This window comes from Phalacrocorax aristotelis, chromosome 10, assembly GCF_949628215.1.
Source record: "Phalacrocorax aristotelis chromosome 10, bGulAri2.1, whole genome shotgun sequence".
Taxonomy (NCBI): domain Eukaryota; kingdom Metazoa; phylum Chordata; class Aves; order Suliformes; family Phalacrocoracidae; genus Phalacrocorax; species Phalacrocorax aristotelis.
This window is the reverse complement of record NC_134285.1, coordinates 6,557,384-6,573,405: the sequence shown is the minus strand read 5'-3', so window position 1 is coordinate 6,573,405 and position 16,022 is coordinate 6,557,384. Positions and strand designations below refer to the sequence as shown.

Genomic DNA, 16,022 nt, shown 5'->3' with positions numbered 1-16,022 from the left:
AAAGCATATGAGGTTTTACTGACATGCCCAGCCCTTGGCTAGACATGGACAAGGGAAGGCACCCACATTATTACTTGAACTGTGGAAACAACAAGCCGCTAACCACCCTCATGTGCGTGCAGCGGCACAGATGGATGAACACAACAGGCACGCTTGTCACAATGAATGTGTGCCCAAGCAGAGGCACCTGAAGCAAAGTCAAGGGGCACTTGGGCAGCAGTTTCTGGTGAAGCCATTTATCCCACACGCTTGGACCTCGGTGCACGCCCAGCACTGCGTCCATGGAGAAACACAGCAAAACCCCTGCCAGAGCCCAGCGGAAGGTGGCACGGGGTACATCGTTGCTTGGAGATACCAGCTCAAGCCTCCGCTCTCCAACTGACCCATGCAACCTGAAATAAGTCACTTGGTGTCCCTGTGTGGGTGGGAATAACCCTGACACCACTCCCTCTGCGCAGCTAGGCTGGGGCTGGGGTGCAGCCTGGAGGGGCTGCCCTGTCCCCCTGCACACACTAACCCCGGGAAGGGTCTGGCTCGTGGAGCTGGGGGCCCCTTCTTCACCCTTCCCCGGTCCCCAGTGGAACAATTTACCTTTCGGAGCAAGTCCAAGATATTAATTAAGATAAATCTACCTCAATTTTGAGATTCTCTTATCATGTAATTTATCAAAATTATGTTAATTATTTCTGTAGGGCAGCAAAATTATTACCTCTTCCGTGTCTGATTTGTATTAATATTCATAATTTAATAATTCAGCATCCAAGCCATCTGGTTTGGGGAGCCACGCTCCTTCCCCTCCCTCCGTCAGAGCCAAAATGCTCCCGCCTCCCTGCTCCTGCGCCCGTCCGGGCAGCCCCAATGGCTCCCAACCAAAACCGTGCCACCGTCTCCTGTCAGCATCAGCATCAGTGTCCCCTGGTTCCGCCGAGGGTGCTGTGGAGGGATCCCAATCCTCCCGGGAAGGAGAGCAGCCCCTTCCCCTGCGCTGGGCTGAGCCTCTGTCACCGGCGCTGTCTCAGCCTGGCAGGTGAGCACAGCTGAATTGACATTTTCCACACTTTGTGATTTTTACACTGTAATTTGACATAATTAATGCCTACATTACTGCTGATAATTTAGCTAGTTAATTAAACTCGGAGGAGATAATTAAGGAGAGGCTACTGCTTGGACTGCTAATTGTTTTTGTCATTATTTTAGGGGCCCGACAGCTGCTGGCTGAGTCATCCTCCCCATCAGCTGATGGCCACACGTGACCGCGATGCCATGGGCGCTGGGCTCAGGGCGCCTGGCGAGGCGGCCGGGAGCTGCCGGCAGCTCGACCCGCCACAGCCTGGCCGGGAGCCAGGATCCGCCGGTGCTGCACTGTGCAGGTGGAGAGGGGGCATGCTGAAAATGCACGGCCCCGGTGCTGCTCCAGCCGAGGGCAAGTGCCCTCCGGTTTGGTGCTGGAAGAGGAGAGACAGTGAGAGGTGGTTGCCGAGGAAGAATTGAGCAGTGGACGGAAAAGCAGCATTGAGCATGCCGGGGAGGGCAGATATCCATGAAATGCCCCAGGTACCATCAGCTCGTGCTGCAAAGGGGATCCCAGCACGCTTTGGGCTCATGTAGAAGCAGGGACACCAGCCACCCAGCCAGCCGGAGAGCGGAGCCGAGACCTGCAATGCCCTATGCAGTGGTGCCAAGTGCTCACCCTGGGTCTGGGGAAAGTCCATCTGCCTGCAAGTCCCAGGGCAGGCAGGGGAAGGAGGGCAGCAGGGGGTCCCTCATCCCCATGTGGGTGGCTTCTCTCTTAACCCCACAGTGTTCAACCCAGCCTCAGCTGCACTGTGCTGTGCTGCTGCAGCACATGCCTTCTCCTTCTCGGGTGATCTGGCTTTGTCTTTAACTGTGGATAGATCCAAACACTTACTGAAAGCAAAAGCAGATGGGCAACGAACCCATCTGGTCCCTGAAAAGCACATCGTCAGAGCCGAGTCCTTGCTCCCCACTGCATTTCTTGTCTCTCAGAGCAATCTGCCAGCCTCATCAGCACGGTCCCACAGTGTCTGTCCTAAGCCACCCCTGCAAGACTTCAACCAAAGCCCCAGCTCCTCTACGCACCTGACACTGGCGCCAAGTTTAAAACGACTTCACACTTGTGTTTCTTCCATGCCAGGCCACTTGTTCCTTCATGCTGTTCAGCAAAGACCTAAATCTGGGGCGGAAGCAGAGGAGCCCATACCCTGTGGCTGGTTGGGAGCTGCAGGAATAGAGCACATCCCGGCCATTCCCCGCCCCTCCCTGCAGCCTGGTGGAAGGGTCAACCATGACATTATTCCTGCTCTGTAGCAGCTGGAGAAGCTTCGTCTGGTCTTCCTGTTATGCGAAGCCCCCCCAGCCTCACCCAGCCCACCTAGCAGCACCATGCCATGGCCCTTGATGGCCGGTATCCCTTCCTACCACGGGCAGCCCTGCCAGGCTGTTCGTTGCCGGAGATTTCTTTCCACCCTCTGCCTCCTGGCGAGCTCAGTGCTCTGAGCTGGAGGCCAGCTTGACATCTCAATCCAGAGATTAGGATGGAGACTGGTCACTTCCCAGTTCTGGCGAACACCCTTCAAATAATTTGATTAATCATCTTAGCCCCACTCAGCGCAGTTGGCATCCTCCAGTATCAAAGCCTCTCCTGAAATGCTGTGTCGAAAAACCATAAAGCTGCTGTAAAGGTTCAACCAAGCATGGACCAAAGCAGAAGCCGGTACTCCAGAGGCTGTGCACTGGGTTGGCTAAATACTCCCTCTAAATATCTCTACAGCTAGCAGAGGCATATGAGATGTGTAACAAATTGCACAGGGACTGCTTTCCTTCTCTCACTGTTAGGAGGAGATTTTTTTTCCTCCTGCATTTCTATTTATCACAACACAAAAAAGAAACATGCCAAAATGGTTTTATATTTTCACTTGGAACAACAACATTTGGACAGCCCCAAGGATAGCAATTGCAGTAATCATGAAAAAGTAATACTTTGCGCTTCTGTAGTCCCTTTCATCCAAGCATCTCACAGCACTTTGCAAATGTTGGCCCTGATCCTGTGGGGGCCTATGCACAGGGATCATCCTATACAGGAATTTATTCCGCTGGGTTCAGCAAATCAGGACTGCGGGGCTCTGCGGGGCTCTGGAGTTGTTCACCTCCATGCTCGCCGAGTCAGCTGCTCCATCAGCACTCACAAGTGCATCCTGAGGTATTTGTTGATATTTAAGTCTGAGCTCCTGGAGTCAGGGGATTATGTTTCCATTTTTCAAACCTCTCTAGTTCGTCATCTCAATGCAATCCCTACAACAGGAACCCTAAAAGCCCAGAAAGCAAAGGAAAAATAAGACAAACCAAATGTACTGTCTTTCCAGCATGGTGCTTTTTCACAGGCTCGTCTCTCTTTGGAGTCATGCTTCAGGATTTCTGTATTTATTTTCACCAGAAGAGAGCAATTCCTGCACTCCAATACTCATAAAAGAATAAACCCAGCTGATCTCAGACTGCTCAGGGAACACTATGGCAGCAAGACCAACCTGCCAAAATCTGCAGTAGTGAAACGAGTAAACCTCAAATGTCCTTGTTCCCAGTGCTTCCCCCCGCCAGAAAGACAGCCATGGTTCAAACAGTTGAGAGTTTGGTTGGAGTTTCTGCTGTCATTGCTTTCTCACTTAAAACAAAAGAAAGTTTTCTTTCTTGCTATATCCGATGCCCCGAAGTCCCACCAGGGATGTGAGGACAAGAGTCCCCATGGGCAGCATCCCTCCTTCACCCACTCATGCCACCGTGGCAAAGAGCACCAACAAGTTCAAGTTGCAGCCCTCTTGCAGGACTCCTGGGGGTCATCCCTTCCAAATGGAGACCTTGTGTGTGTCTCCTTTGGCCTTAGGACTGACACCCCCGTGGAGGACATGCCGTTGCTAACAGTGAGGCAGCAGAAGACAATTACCATCCCCCACCCTGTAAGGCTATTGCTATGAGAGTGGTTTCCTTTAAGCATGAAGAGCTGGCCCCTTCCTCTCCACACCCCAAGCCCGGCCTTGTTGGGTCACCAAATTCATCACAAGTGTAGAGACAACAGTGGTATTGCAGAGAGCCCCGGACAAGCCATTGGTGGTGCATCACCAGGACAGCTCAGCTGAGCAGGAAACATTGTCCCATGGAGGTGCCCAGACACCATCCAGTGCTTTGCTGGGCAACTTGAAGGTGTTTATGGCTACCCTGGGAAGTGTGGCCCAAGGTGACCAGCTACCAACCAGGGCTGACAGCCCTTCAGGGCTGTTTTCGGTGTCTGGGGCACTTCCAGCAAACCATACGGCCTCTCTGGGCCCCAATTCCTTCCTCTGTGAGGAAGGACACATTTGGCACACTTACAGATCTACGGCTGAGCAGCACAGCAGGCTGCAGTTAAAATCCAGCAGAACTTCAAGCTACCCTTTAACCTCTCTTACCTCTGTGCTATCTTCCAGTGAAATTAATCTCTCATATCTGCCCAGTCCAGCGACTTCATCCCGACAGAGACAGCCTCAGCCTTGCCTTCCCTGACCCCCTTTTCCTCCAACACACTCGTGCAGACACGTGCGCGGGAAGAGCGCCCTTAGCACTAGACGGGAGCGAGATGCAAAGGAAGAGCATTAGGTGGAATGAGAGATAGCAAAAGCACGGGCATATCAGACGTCTCCAGGCAAGATAACATGATAAATAATCAATCAATCCCTACAAAATCCTTAAGTGCTTGATGTATCCTCCTGCAAATTGAATCACTTCTCCTACCAGGAAGTTCTCTCTTGTAAATAAATGAGAACAGAAATGGCCCATATTGAAAAATAATGTTGTTAAAACCACTGATTAAGTTTTACACAAGCATATGAGAGCAAACTAAAAGGTTTTAGCTTTTTAATTTAAGAAATGAGGAATATGATATAATTTCAATTTGTGATGAGATAAGATGTTCTCGATATTGTGGCTTCAATTGGATTATATCCTAATGTACTTTTATAAAGTGTCGGGCTAGCTGCAGATTAAGGTATGTGTGTAATATTCTTTATTAACAATTTAATGGACTTGCTTTCACTCTATCCATCTTAATCAGTGTTTCCAGTCCACCTGGGAGATCTAGTTAGTGCAGAACCTGAAACTCCAACCTGATGAAAGAGGGAACTCAGTGATCCGTCAGTGTCAAAAACAAGAGGGAAGCACTGATAAAAGACTGTCGAGGATCATCTTTAACCTCCTGTCATCAGCACCACTCCAAAAGCTCTCAACAACCGCTCTTGGAGTCACTCAATGAGACATATGCCCTCCTCAGATCTGCATCCTTCCCCTGCCAGAATATTGAAGGGGCTTTTGGCAAGAGGCAGGACTTCCCGGATCACAAAACGCAGTTGCCTGTTCTCAAGAGACCTGCTCCTATAATCCTATTTTACAGTCAAGCGCCAGTGCAAGAGCAGCCTGGTTGTGTGGACTCTCCTGCACTTGCCCATAGTCTCTGCTCTGGCGCTTAGACATTTCCATCTCATTTCCCTCTGAAATTTATTCATGACTAGTTTGTGTCTGCATGTTCTGGTATCAACATTGGCCTTTAGCTTAACTAGCTCCTCTCCCTCCCCTGTGTTTATCTGCCTGTGCAATCACATCTCCTCTCAGCCTTCATTTTGTTAGGCTAAATAAGCTGTACTTGTTTAGTCACCTCTCATAAAGGGGCTTTTCGACACCTTCCCCACCTTAATGACCTATCTCTGCACCTTGTCCAGTTTTCCAGACTGTACACAGCACTCAAAGCCCCACCGTGCTCCTAGTGTAAATGGTTTTCTGTCTTTCCTGGAAATGCTGTCTCTCCAGATAGCTCCAAGCACCCTTTTATTTAAGCAGCCGGTCCCCCCGGGTGGCTCCTGCTCTCCAAGCACCCACCTCTCCCACCCTTAGACACTGCAGGAGGGGTAAGTTCTCCACTCCAATCAAGACCTTTCATGCTGCAGGTCTTGGTGAGAAATTGCTATTTCACACACACGCCAACCCACCACAGGGTGACCAGGATGGCTCGTGATACACTGCACAAGATCTCACCGCAAGCCGGTACCCTGCCTCCCCCTCTCCTGCCACTCAGACTGCCATGTGCATGCACAAACAGCAACTTGGTGCATGAAACCAGGAGCAGCAGCCTTGTAAATAATGGCCAATCAGGAAAAAAAAAAGTATATACATCTCATCTCCTTTAATTCCCTTGCAATGCGATGATTCTGCAAGGGTGGGTCGGTCATAGCTGCAGGTGCTCCCGGACGGGGGAGGAGCACAAAAATGAAGTTGTTTGCGGCTTTTGATTCCATCCCTGGAATTATTTACAGCTGCAGGCAATATTAAACTATGTAGAGCAAGTGTCCTCATTTACATGCTAATTCATTTATACCCTCTGGATTGATTTCTCCAATTCATTTTCAGCCCACTAACTCTTCTGATATGAATTATATTATTACCTCCAGAACGGCAGCAGGGAAATGTGACGAAGCCACCCCAGCTCTTCTGATCTCTAATTGCCCTCGTTGTTCACAGCCGGCGTGGCCAGCTGCAGCTTCGCCTCCCGGCTACCAGCACCCAGCTTTCTTCCATCTCCTGGAGAAAAACCAGCGGTGTGGCTCAGAGAGCGGATCATCCCACCTCCATCACTCAGTGCTATTCTGGGGAAGACCCAAGTGAGCGGACCTTGGACTTGCTGCCTTTGGAAATCATTCCCTCTTTCTGCCCAGGAGGAGGAACCACCTCATTTCACAGAGCAAACCCAAAGTCCATCTGTCTTCTGCAGCAGGAAGTCCTCGAGCCGTAAGGAAATTGAATTAATCCTTGACTTCCCAAGGGCCTTTCTGAGGCTTCTCAGCTTTTTACAGCAGCCTCACACTGTACCTGGCAGACATGACACATCCCCAGTTCTCCATGCCTTGGGAATGAGGTACCCACCGGTGGAAAGGACACAGTGCCCAGGGGTTGGAGAAGAGGGGGGAAGCCTCTCCATAGTGGCAGTGATAGGTTAGCAGGTGGACTCGATGATCTTAAGGGTCTTTTCTAACCTTAACGATTCTATGATTCTATGATAGGTAACAGCAGCTGGAAGCAGTGGGGCTTTTCTCCCATCACTGATGAATGAAAGAGGTTTAGGTATCCTTTTCGAGGAGGTGTACCCAAACACATTGTCTCACCTTTCTGGAAGACCTGGTTGAGGTCTGCCATGGTAACAGTGGAGAAAGGAACCATCTCCTGCACTGACTCTACCTAAGCAGAAGGGTGAGTCTCTGGGACACCAGGTGGATGTGAAGGAGGGCAGAGAAGCCATCAACAAACGGAGGAAGGCACATGCAATGATGCAGGGCTGCCTGCCTCCCCATCTCCCTTAAAATAGCTGCAAAGCTGTGCAGAAGGTTAAACCTCAGCTTCCATAACAGGGTGGATTTCATCAGCCAAATACCTCATTGACTAACGATGACACCATTTTTAGTTTTGGAACAAATACACAGGCCAGATTTTGCTCAGAAAGTCCATTAAAACCCTATCCCTCTGCAGAACAGGATTTTCACAATTATTCCTCATGAAGTTTCAGCATTTAATTTCTTGTATTTAAAATTTTTTTCCCAAACATTGACAAAAAAAAAAAAAAAAAGAAACATTGGACTCAATATAACCCTGTGTTCCAGGATTGTTTGTCCCTTGGTCTGTGGCATGGGCTGATGTCCCTTTAGCAGAGGACACCTTTTCCTCCCTAACTCAGCATTTTGGCATTGACTTTATCACTGGTTATGAGTGAATTCAAAGGGATTGGGGTGTTCTCACCCTGCAGAGCACTTGCACAGCCTCCCTCCCTGCAGCCAGATTTGGGTGCATCAGTCATGTAGTGGGGGCAAATCTGCCTCCTCGAGCTTGAGTGAGTTGTGGCAAGTCACCTCTGTGCATATACTCCAGAGACTATATCAGTGCTTTATAGGCACTGGTTCACCAAGGTGCAAACCCAGCTCCAGCACCCATTTGAGCTGGCAGCTGAGGGACCGATCAGGAAGTACAAGCTCAGGTGAACAAAATGTCCAAGTCTGGACCACTGTGGTTCAGGCTGGCCAGAAACTTCTGCCTCCCTTTGGCGCAAAGAGTCGTTCAGCACAGAAATCCAACTTGTGGGATAAACACCAAACACTGTGGTACATACAGTCACATCCAAATTGGATAAACACACATGGCATTTGGTATTTTAAAGATTTCTGGAAGCTTTTCTATAGCCTAACTCCTTCCTTGCTCTCCTACTCAGCATCTTGTTTGAATAGCATGCAACCAGGAGCTGCAGAGGGACCAAAAGGCCCACGACCATTGGAAGTTAAACGGGACCACTTCCCCCCCACAAAATCCTGGGAAAAAAATTAAAGCTATAGGGAAATGAAGACATTTTTTTCTGGCAGGCAAGGAAAGGACAGCTCATTTTTCCTGATTTACACCATCTGAAACAATTAATTTGTGAAAGCTGAGATATCGTTCCCCTTGGCATCCAGTGTTTATTATGCATCAGACCATTTCAAATGAGCACTTGAAAAGGAGAGGGAGCCTCTCTGCCTCCTGATCACTTGAGGGAGGGAGAAAGTTGTCCTAAATGGAACAACAGACTGTCCCTTCTTAATGCCACTTCAAAGCTCCTCGGACAGGAAAATTGATAATTGCATCAAGTACACTTTTTCTAAACTTCATCATTTAGCGCTGAAAACTGGGCTATTGAATTCACATAGTTCTTTGATCAAGACCAGTTAATTAAGTTATTCCCTTGATATGACTCTTATCACTTTAGTGCCAGACCTACATCACACTTACGCAATTCACATACTGGCTTTGATATGCATCATATAAGCTTCCCAGACCGTAATCACTGGGTTTCTATAGATTTGCTGCTACCTTACCAGTTTCACCAGTAGGATGGACTATAGGTCAGCTATTAAAAGAGCCATTGTGCAGCCCAGAAAGCTCCTGGACAAACTGTAACAAGACAAGTTACTTATGGACTGGAACGAGAGCAGGGATTTCTTCCAGAGCTTGTAATTCCCAGTTACAAATGCTCAGTGCCGTTCCTGTCTCCCTTTTCAAATATATCCAGCAATATTGATAAAAAGTATGCAGCAAAGTATTTGTTTTACCCTCATCAGCAAGGCAACTGAACTTGATTTATCCTTTTGCTATTTTATTGCAGCATCACACTTACAGTAAGAAAAGACAGTAAAATTGCGTGTGAATTCTGAAATATGACAAACCCTTCACCGTACTAAGTTACAGGCATCTCTGTTTAAGCAGGTTTTCCCTGCTTTCTCCCATCCATTCTCCTCCCACATCCTCTAGGTCATCTTCTTCCCCAGCCGCCTCTCATGGAGGCTGTCTCATGGCCTCTCCTTGCACAGCAAACAGTCTCTCCACCCCATGCAGCTTTTGGTGACTCCCATCATTCTTTCCCACCTTCACCTTCACAGCCCTCCTCCAGCCACCCTCTGTTTCTGACCAACCATCCAGGGGCTCATTCAGCAAATCCTCCTCCTCCACACTTCTGCTTTCCACAGAAGAGTGACAAGCTCCAATTTAGGTCTCCACAGTTTTTCTTGGGCTTATCCCCTTAAACCGGATTAGCTAACGTCTTAATGCCAGTGACACCAGTCACAGCTCACCATCTGATCCTGCCTTTCAGGATTTGCTGCATCTATGCACTTTCCATTGCTAAACTAGATCCTGTGATCTTTCCTTCCCAGACCTCCAACTCCCCATCACCCTGCCACCCTGGACTGCTAGTTATACTCTTCACATCTAGGAGATGCCCAGATATCCCCCTCCTTTCCCCACCTGACACCTCCAGGGTCTGAAATCTTCCAACTCCCTGACAGCCTTTGTGCTTTCCCTGTTTTGATACCTACAAGTTTCTCTTCCAGATCTGCTCCTTCACTTCAAGATACAGACCCCCCGGAAAACTCATGGCACCCCTTCCTTGGGCCTCCTTTTTCTCTGGATTCAGACAGAAAATCTTGAGCCACAATTCAAAGTCTCATTTCCACTCACCTGACCTATTCCCATATTGAACCTGCCTGTGGTCTCCACCCCACCAGTTTGTCAAGGCCCAGCCCCAACATCCCTGTCTTCTGGACTTTGTCCACTCTTCCCATCTCAGAGCTTCCTTCCCGCTGCCTTTTACACACAAACCACCCCACATGGTAACTCCTCTTGCCTCTTTCAACCCCCCTTTACAGACCCACATCCTTCCCAAGGCTGCTGTTCCTGCACTCCTTCATTCTCCACCCATCTCCATCGCAAGGTGGAGATGCCGCTGCTGTAGCAGTCTCCATTAAGCAGTGCCAAGCAGTCGCATCAGGAAGTTTTTTCCTCCCAACTCCATCCCTTTGCCCCAAACCAGCTCATAAACACCTTGGGGTCAAACCAAGTACTTCATCAAAGCGTCTGTCCTGATCACCTCTATGTTCCTGAATTCTAGCTTGTCCCCTGCTCTCCAGGTAGAGGTGAGGGACTCTCCATAGCCCAGGAAAACAAGTATTACAGGGCGAGACCAGCCTGCAGCTCCTGAGGAGGTTCTGTATATGGCTCCCACACACAACCAAGGGGAAGGGATGGTGTGAGCTGCAACTTTCCATCATGGTCCTTCCTTGGTGGGATGTGATAGAGGAACCATCGAGAGCAGGGTGGAGGAAACACAGGCAATGGTGGGCTTTGGCGGTTGGCCTGCTCACTCTCATCATGCCTCTGGGTGCTCTCCAGCACCCCCACCATGGCTTGCTCCAGTTCCCAGTTCATTGCATGATGCAAAAAAAAGTCACATTCTCTTTATCGATCAGGCTGTCCCTCCCCTCACATTCCCTTTGTCCCCCTCTAAAATAAAACCCCAACCGAGAGAGCTGGAGTTTAATTTCAGACTCCAAGGCGTATCTGGAGCCAATTTGCAATACGCTTACTCCGAAAATCGCCCTCCCCTGTGATGCTTGACAGCTCCAGACCACAGTCCTGCTCTCAGCTCCGAAGGAAAAATGTTTTAATTTGTCACAAACCAATTATAGCGTCTCATCTATCCCTGAATTACTCATCTTGGCTACAGCCTAGGACAAAGGGCCCCTCTGAGAGGAGATTAGACATGGATATTAACAAGAGAAAAAGTGTCCACTGTCTCACCTTGCTGGGGACGCGGCTTCCAACGAGACAGGAAAAGGAAACCCCTCCTGACTGACAGCCGGAGGGAGGGCTCCCATCCCACAGCAAATCCCTCGTTTCACGCGGAAGAATAGTCACGACAAACTCTGTATTCAAATAATATTCATGCATGGCAGATAACAGAGACACGGCTGGCAGAGCCGCAACATGAATATAAATAACCTTCGCTCCCTTGGTTGCTACCGCAGACGCACTGCCACTGTACCGGAGTGTGGGTGAAGGGGCTGTCAGCGCAGCGCATGGGGTGCGGAGGGGTATGGGTGCTCCAACGGGTGCAATTGCCTCCTCTGAGCTCCATGTCCCATCCCTCCAATGAAGCCTCTTTCCCTCGAGCCCTGCACTAAGCTGCAATGCCCTCCCATGGACTCCCAGCAAAAAGGTCCTCTCCAGCCACTTCCTCTCACCCCAGCTGCCAGGTACTTGCTGCTCTCACAGAGCACACCAGCATCCCTCCGAGCTCTTGCTTTGGACCAAACCTACTTTCCCAGGCCTCAAGTCCCTCCATATCAGTGCTCCTTCCTTCCCTTCCCAACCCCACGCTGGCCTTGGGCATCACCCTTCACCCCAAGAGCGAAGGACTGGGTTGTCACCTTTCACGCTGAGACACAGCCTTGATGATGCTTTTGGTCTGTCCTGTCTCCTGAGCAGCTCAGGCACCGCTTCATCCAGCTGGAAACGGGAGGTGAACACTCAAAAACAGCACCCAAAGCTCTCAGAGGCAAGAGGCACTTTGCAACTACAGTCCCAACTGTGATGAGCCCCAGCCTCTTAGCTCAGCAGTAGAGACAAAAAGCTGCAGGCAGAGCTGGCCTCTCAGTCAGCTGCACAAGCTGGATAGGTTGCTGCTCTGTCTCAAGCTGACTCGAGGCATCCGAGGGCAGCCACGATGCTCCCTTCCTCCCTGTGCCTACTGCAGATCAGCTTCCTTGGATGAAGAGGGAGATGATGAAAGCCAATTTCCCTTTGTGCTCATGGCGAATAATTTGGAGAATTCCCCTTGTTTACTCAGAACTGTTAATGATGCGTCAGAAATTACCTCCGAGATTGTAATTAAAGAAAACGGCAGAAGAGAGAGACATACACACATGCGTGCTGCCTAATCACAGCTTCATCTGCGAGTCTTGAAGTGCTGAAGCAGACAGCAGCCTCCTCGTCACCCCAAGCCTGCAGAAGGACTCCCAAGAGCCTCCTAAATGGCAGAGGCTCAGGGGTGCAGCCTCCAGGCCCTGTACAGCCCCACACACTCCTCTTCAGCTACAAAGCAAGCAGCGGCGGCACTCCAGGTATCCAGGAGCTGGCGAGGCCACGAACCTGACCGGAGGCCATCAGGAAATGAGCGGGAAGCTCAGACCCCTTAAAACCATTTTGGAAGTGGAACAGCTGACCTAGAAGAGTAATTAAGCTCTCAGTCATCACTGAAATGCAGACACCCACATGCACAGAGTAACGTATCAGTCAACCCCCTGCTAACCTGACCTCAGGGCTTGGCGTCTGATGGGGCTGGAGCAGAGCACAAACATTCCTTTCCCGTGGAGAAGGGAAAGGAATTTGATTCCTGTTCGGTTACAGGAGGGTGCCTGGATTGCCTAATTACTCAGGGGTGACTGCTATGGAGAGGCAGCTGAAAACTGGTTTCCCAATGCTTCCCTGCTCAGTCCCAAGGCCAAATCCTCCTGCTTTGCATCCTGGAGCACTTCCATGAGGCGAGCAAAGCTGCTTGTGCAGCAACGTGGGTCAGGCGAGCAAATGGGGGTCAGGCGAGGGAATCGGCTCAGCTGAAAGCAGCCAGCTGGAAAAAAGCCATTCCCTTTCTCCACCTTAGCCAATGGTTTTGTTCATCCAGGGCTTGTTTCAAGCCTTGGATTAGGAGAGTGGTGGAAATGCAAATCCTGTGAGTCCCAAATTCAAGGTAGAGGAAGGAAGAACAAGCTGGGTTGTCCTCACGTTCACAACCAGCAGCTGTCTGGGTGTGCAGGAGCTGTGGGGCTGGGCAGGCTGGACGAGGCTTGGTACTTGTAGACCCTGTCCATGACCAGACAGTGCTCCATCAGTGCAGACGAGAGTTTGGGTCTCTGGGCAGGATCCATTTATCCACTATTTATCTGTTCATCTTTGGTGAAGAAATAGTTGAGGTCAGTCTTGGAGCCAGCCTCACAGCAGCCTGTAACTCCCTGCTCCCAGGGCAGCAAGGGAGGCTGGGGGCCCCAACTGTCTCCACTCCTGTTCTTAGTATTTCTCTATCAGGAGATCACTTAAACCTTTTAAACCTATATAGCATTTCCAGGTGAGCCTTGTATCCCCTAGGCCACGGTTACCATCTCCGACGACTCCAGATGGGAGAAGCAGCAGAGTTTTCCCTTCAGAATCTCTTCTTGGAGGCAGGTAAGCACGGAGCTAGCAGGTGTAGTGAGTGCCTGCTTTCTGGCAGCAGCTGGCCTTCTCACAAAAGCAAACCCTACAGCAGGTCAAACCATGCACTCATTGCCACTGCAGGGCCCCGGGGGTTGTAGTTTAAGCACCTTTGTGATCACTTTCCTGCGCAGATCCATTTCCTGCTTGCCTTCAAGATGGGAAACGGTTAAACTGCCCCATGCCTCCTGGCAAGTGAAGGGTTGGATGATATGCCACCCCCAAATCCATACAGATGAAACTTCATGAGGTTGGACAATCTGAGCCTGAAAAGATGAAAGCCCAGCAACAACGACAGCCTGGGAGAGCTGTAGGAGGGGGACCTGCCCGTTAGGAAGTGTATTTCTCTCCTTCAGCAGAGGTGGTTTCAGCTCCCTCCCTCTCAGCTTGCAGCCCACAAAGGCAAGTTTAATTCTAGGGGTTTGCTGCTAATGTCCACGTCTGGAAGAGGGGCCCTCCTCCCTCCCCTCATCTTTACTCACAGCCCTGGGAAAGCTATTGCTTCCCAACAAGCACACCGGGATGGCAAGGCACAGCACGCCAGCACCGGTGGTCAGCACCTCCCCCTTGGCTCTGCGGCTCTCTGAGGACCTGCAATTGGTCTGCAAGCTCTGGGCAAAGGAGCCTCTCCATCGCAGGTATGCCAGATTCCTGCAACCACCCTCAGCTCCGGGCTCTCTCATTTCCAGAGAGGAGCTGGAATCACTTGCAGCGACCAGGGCAGCCCACGCCCTGTCACCCGCATCCAGACTCATGCTGGGACTCTGGGATTTGCTCCAGGAACTCTTTATTGGACAAAAGCATATGCAGGTTCGGGGTGACCCACCACATGTAGGCACGTGGCACACACTGTGAGCACCAGGAACCTCCTCGGCACCTGGTACCTCACCGAGCACACCCCTGCAGTGCCCAGGGCTGGCTGCCTGGGACAGAGAGTCCCACTGCCACCTCGTGGGTAAGGGACGCATCGCTTCTGCTTTGCCACCGGGCACAGCGGGCAGCAAACCTCTTCCCTGCAAAATCCCAGGCCCTAAGGGAGAACAGGACCCAGAGAAACCTCAAAGTATCTGGCTTGGAGGGAGGAGGGATGTCCACACATACCAGAGCTAGAAGCATCATGAATTAATCTGATCTTTCCCTGCCTGTCTCCACCCCTGCTCCCTGGGTTGACTGGGAAGAGATGATGTTGGCACACAGGGCAGGTATCTGGCTGCAGTTACTCTGGACTGAGGGAAGAGTGGAAAGACTCACTGCCAAGAGCCCAGGACCTGCTCCTACTTTCGTGGTCCCACCAAGGTGAACTGCAGCACCCTTGAGGGCGCTGGCTGTCCAGGGACAGAACCTCAGGAATTGAAATAGTAGTCCCATGCAGAAGACTCACGGGTGAGGCAAACCCATTAACTCCTTTCTGCTCTCAGTTAGCACCAGGATGTTAAAAGAAGACTTCTATTCATCTTCAGCAGGATGGGCCACAAACAACGAAAACCCTGCTTCACTCTGAAGTCAGAGAAGTAAGGAAGCTACAAATCTCCCCCACAGAAGGAATGAAGCAGTGAGCAACCCCTCGTGGCTTTGAGAAACCAGCCTACAGGAACTCCCAAAAGAAGGTCTGGAAACACAGCACTATTGCTGAAACCCCTCTGGGTCTAGGACATCCCACCCCATAGATACAGAGGTGGTCTGCTCTCTGCCTGCCCGGGCTGCAGACCCCGCAGGTCCAATTTGCACGGGCATAATGAGGGAGAGGCCCTCGATCTCCTGTGCCCCAAAGCACATCCCTGTGTCTCTGACCCTGGCCAAAGAGCCACACCAAATGCAGGGAGGGAGGGAGGAAGAGCTGCCTGTTAGCAGACCAGCACAGTGTCCTTGGTGCAGCACTGGCTGACATGAGTGGGGCACCGTGAGGTGACACGCAGTGCCATGCTCCTGCATTCAGGACTATCATGACCTGAGCAGTGGATGGGCAAATTGAGCTCTGCCCTCCTGAGCTGCCAACGAGGCTGAAGCCAGTCCTGAGCTAGATCCAAAGAAGAAAAACAGTCTTAAAAGTCGATCTTCTGGGAGAGGTGTCATTGGGCCCCATGTCAAGGCCAGAGGGGATTCACAGTCCCTTTAGTCGCAAACCTGCAGTCTCCATGTCAGAGAGCAGAGAAGCCTCATCACAGTCCTGCACAACTTTCCTCCAGGAAAGCAGCAGTGAGGAAGAAACATTCCTTTGACGTCCCTCTCTGGCCCACTGGGCAGGGGAACATCACTCCTGCGCTTTACTCTTATTTTTCTGCTTCCATATTTTGGACAAGCGGAACTTGTTCTTCTTCTTCTCTGGCTCCTGTCTCTCAAAAGATCCATCTGCAGAAGAATGAACAGACATTGAGCAGGTTGAGACC

At 50.7% G+C, this 16,022-nt stretch overlaps 1 protein-coding gene across 8 annotated transcripts in view; it reads right to left on the bottom strand.

Moving 5' to 3' along the window:
• Positions 1-16,022, bottom strand: part of MICALL2 (MICAL like 2) — a 48,040-nt gene that overhangs the window by 8,709 nt on the left and 23,309 nt on the right. For 2 of the 8 annotated variants that reach the window (XM_075104915.1, XM_075104916.1), the window contains exons 17-19: positions 11,188-15,984; positions 6,483-6,618; positions 4,461-4,612 (exon numbers count right to left, since the gene is read on the bottom strand). In XM_075104915.1, coding sequence (XP_074961016.1) covers positions 15,887-15,984 — 98 coding nt within the window. In that variant the 3' untranslated portion in view covers positions 4,461-4,612; positions 6,483-6,618; positions 11,188-15,886. Of the gene's footprint in view, positions 1-2,907; positions 3,327-4,460; positions 4,613-6,482; positions 6,619-11,187; positions 15,985-16,022 lie in introns of those variants that run through there. The other 6 variants (XM_075104917.1, XM_075104918.1, XM_075104912.1 and 3 more) reach the window with 5 other exon arrangements.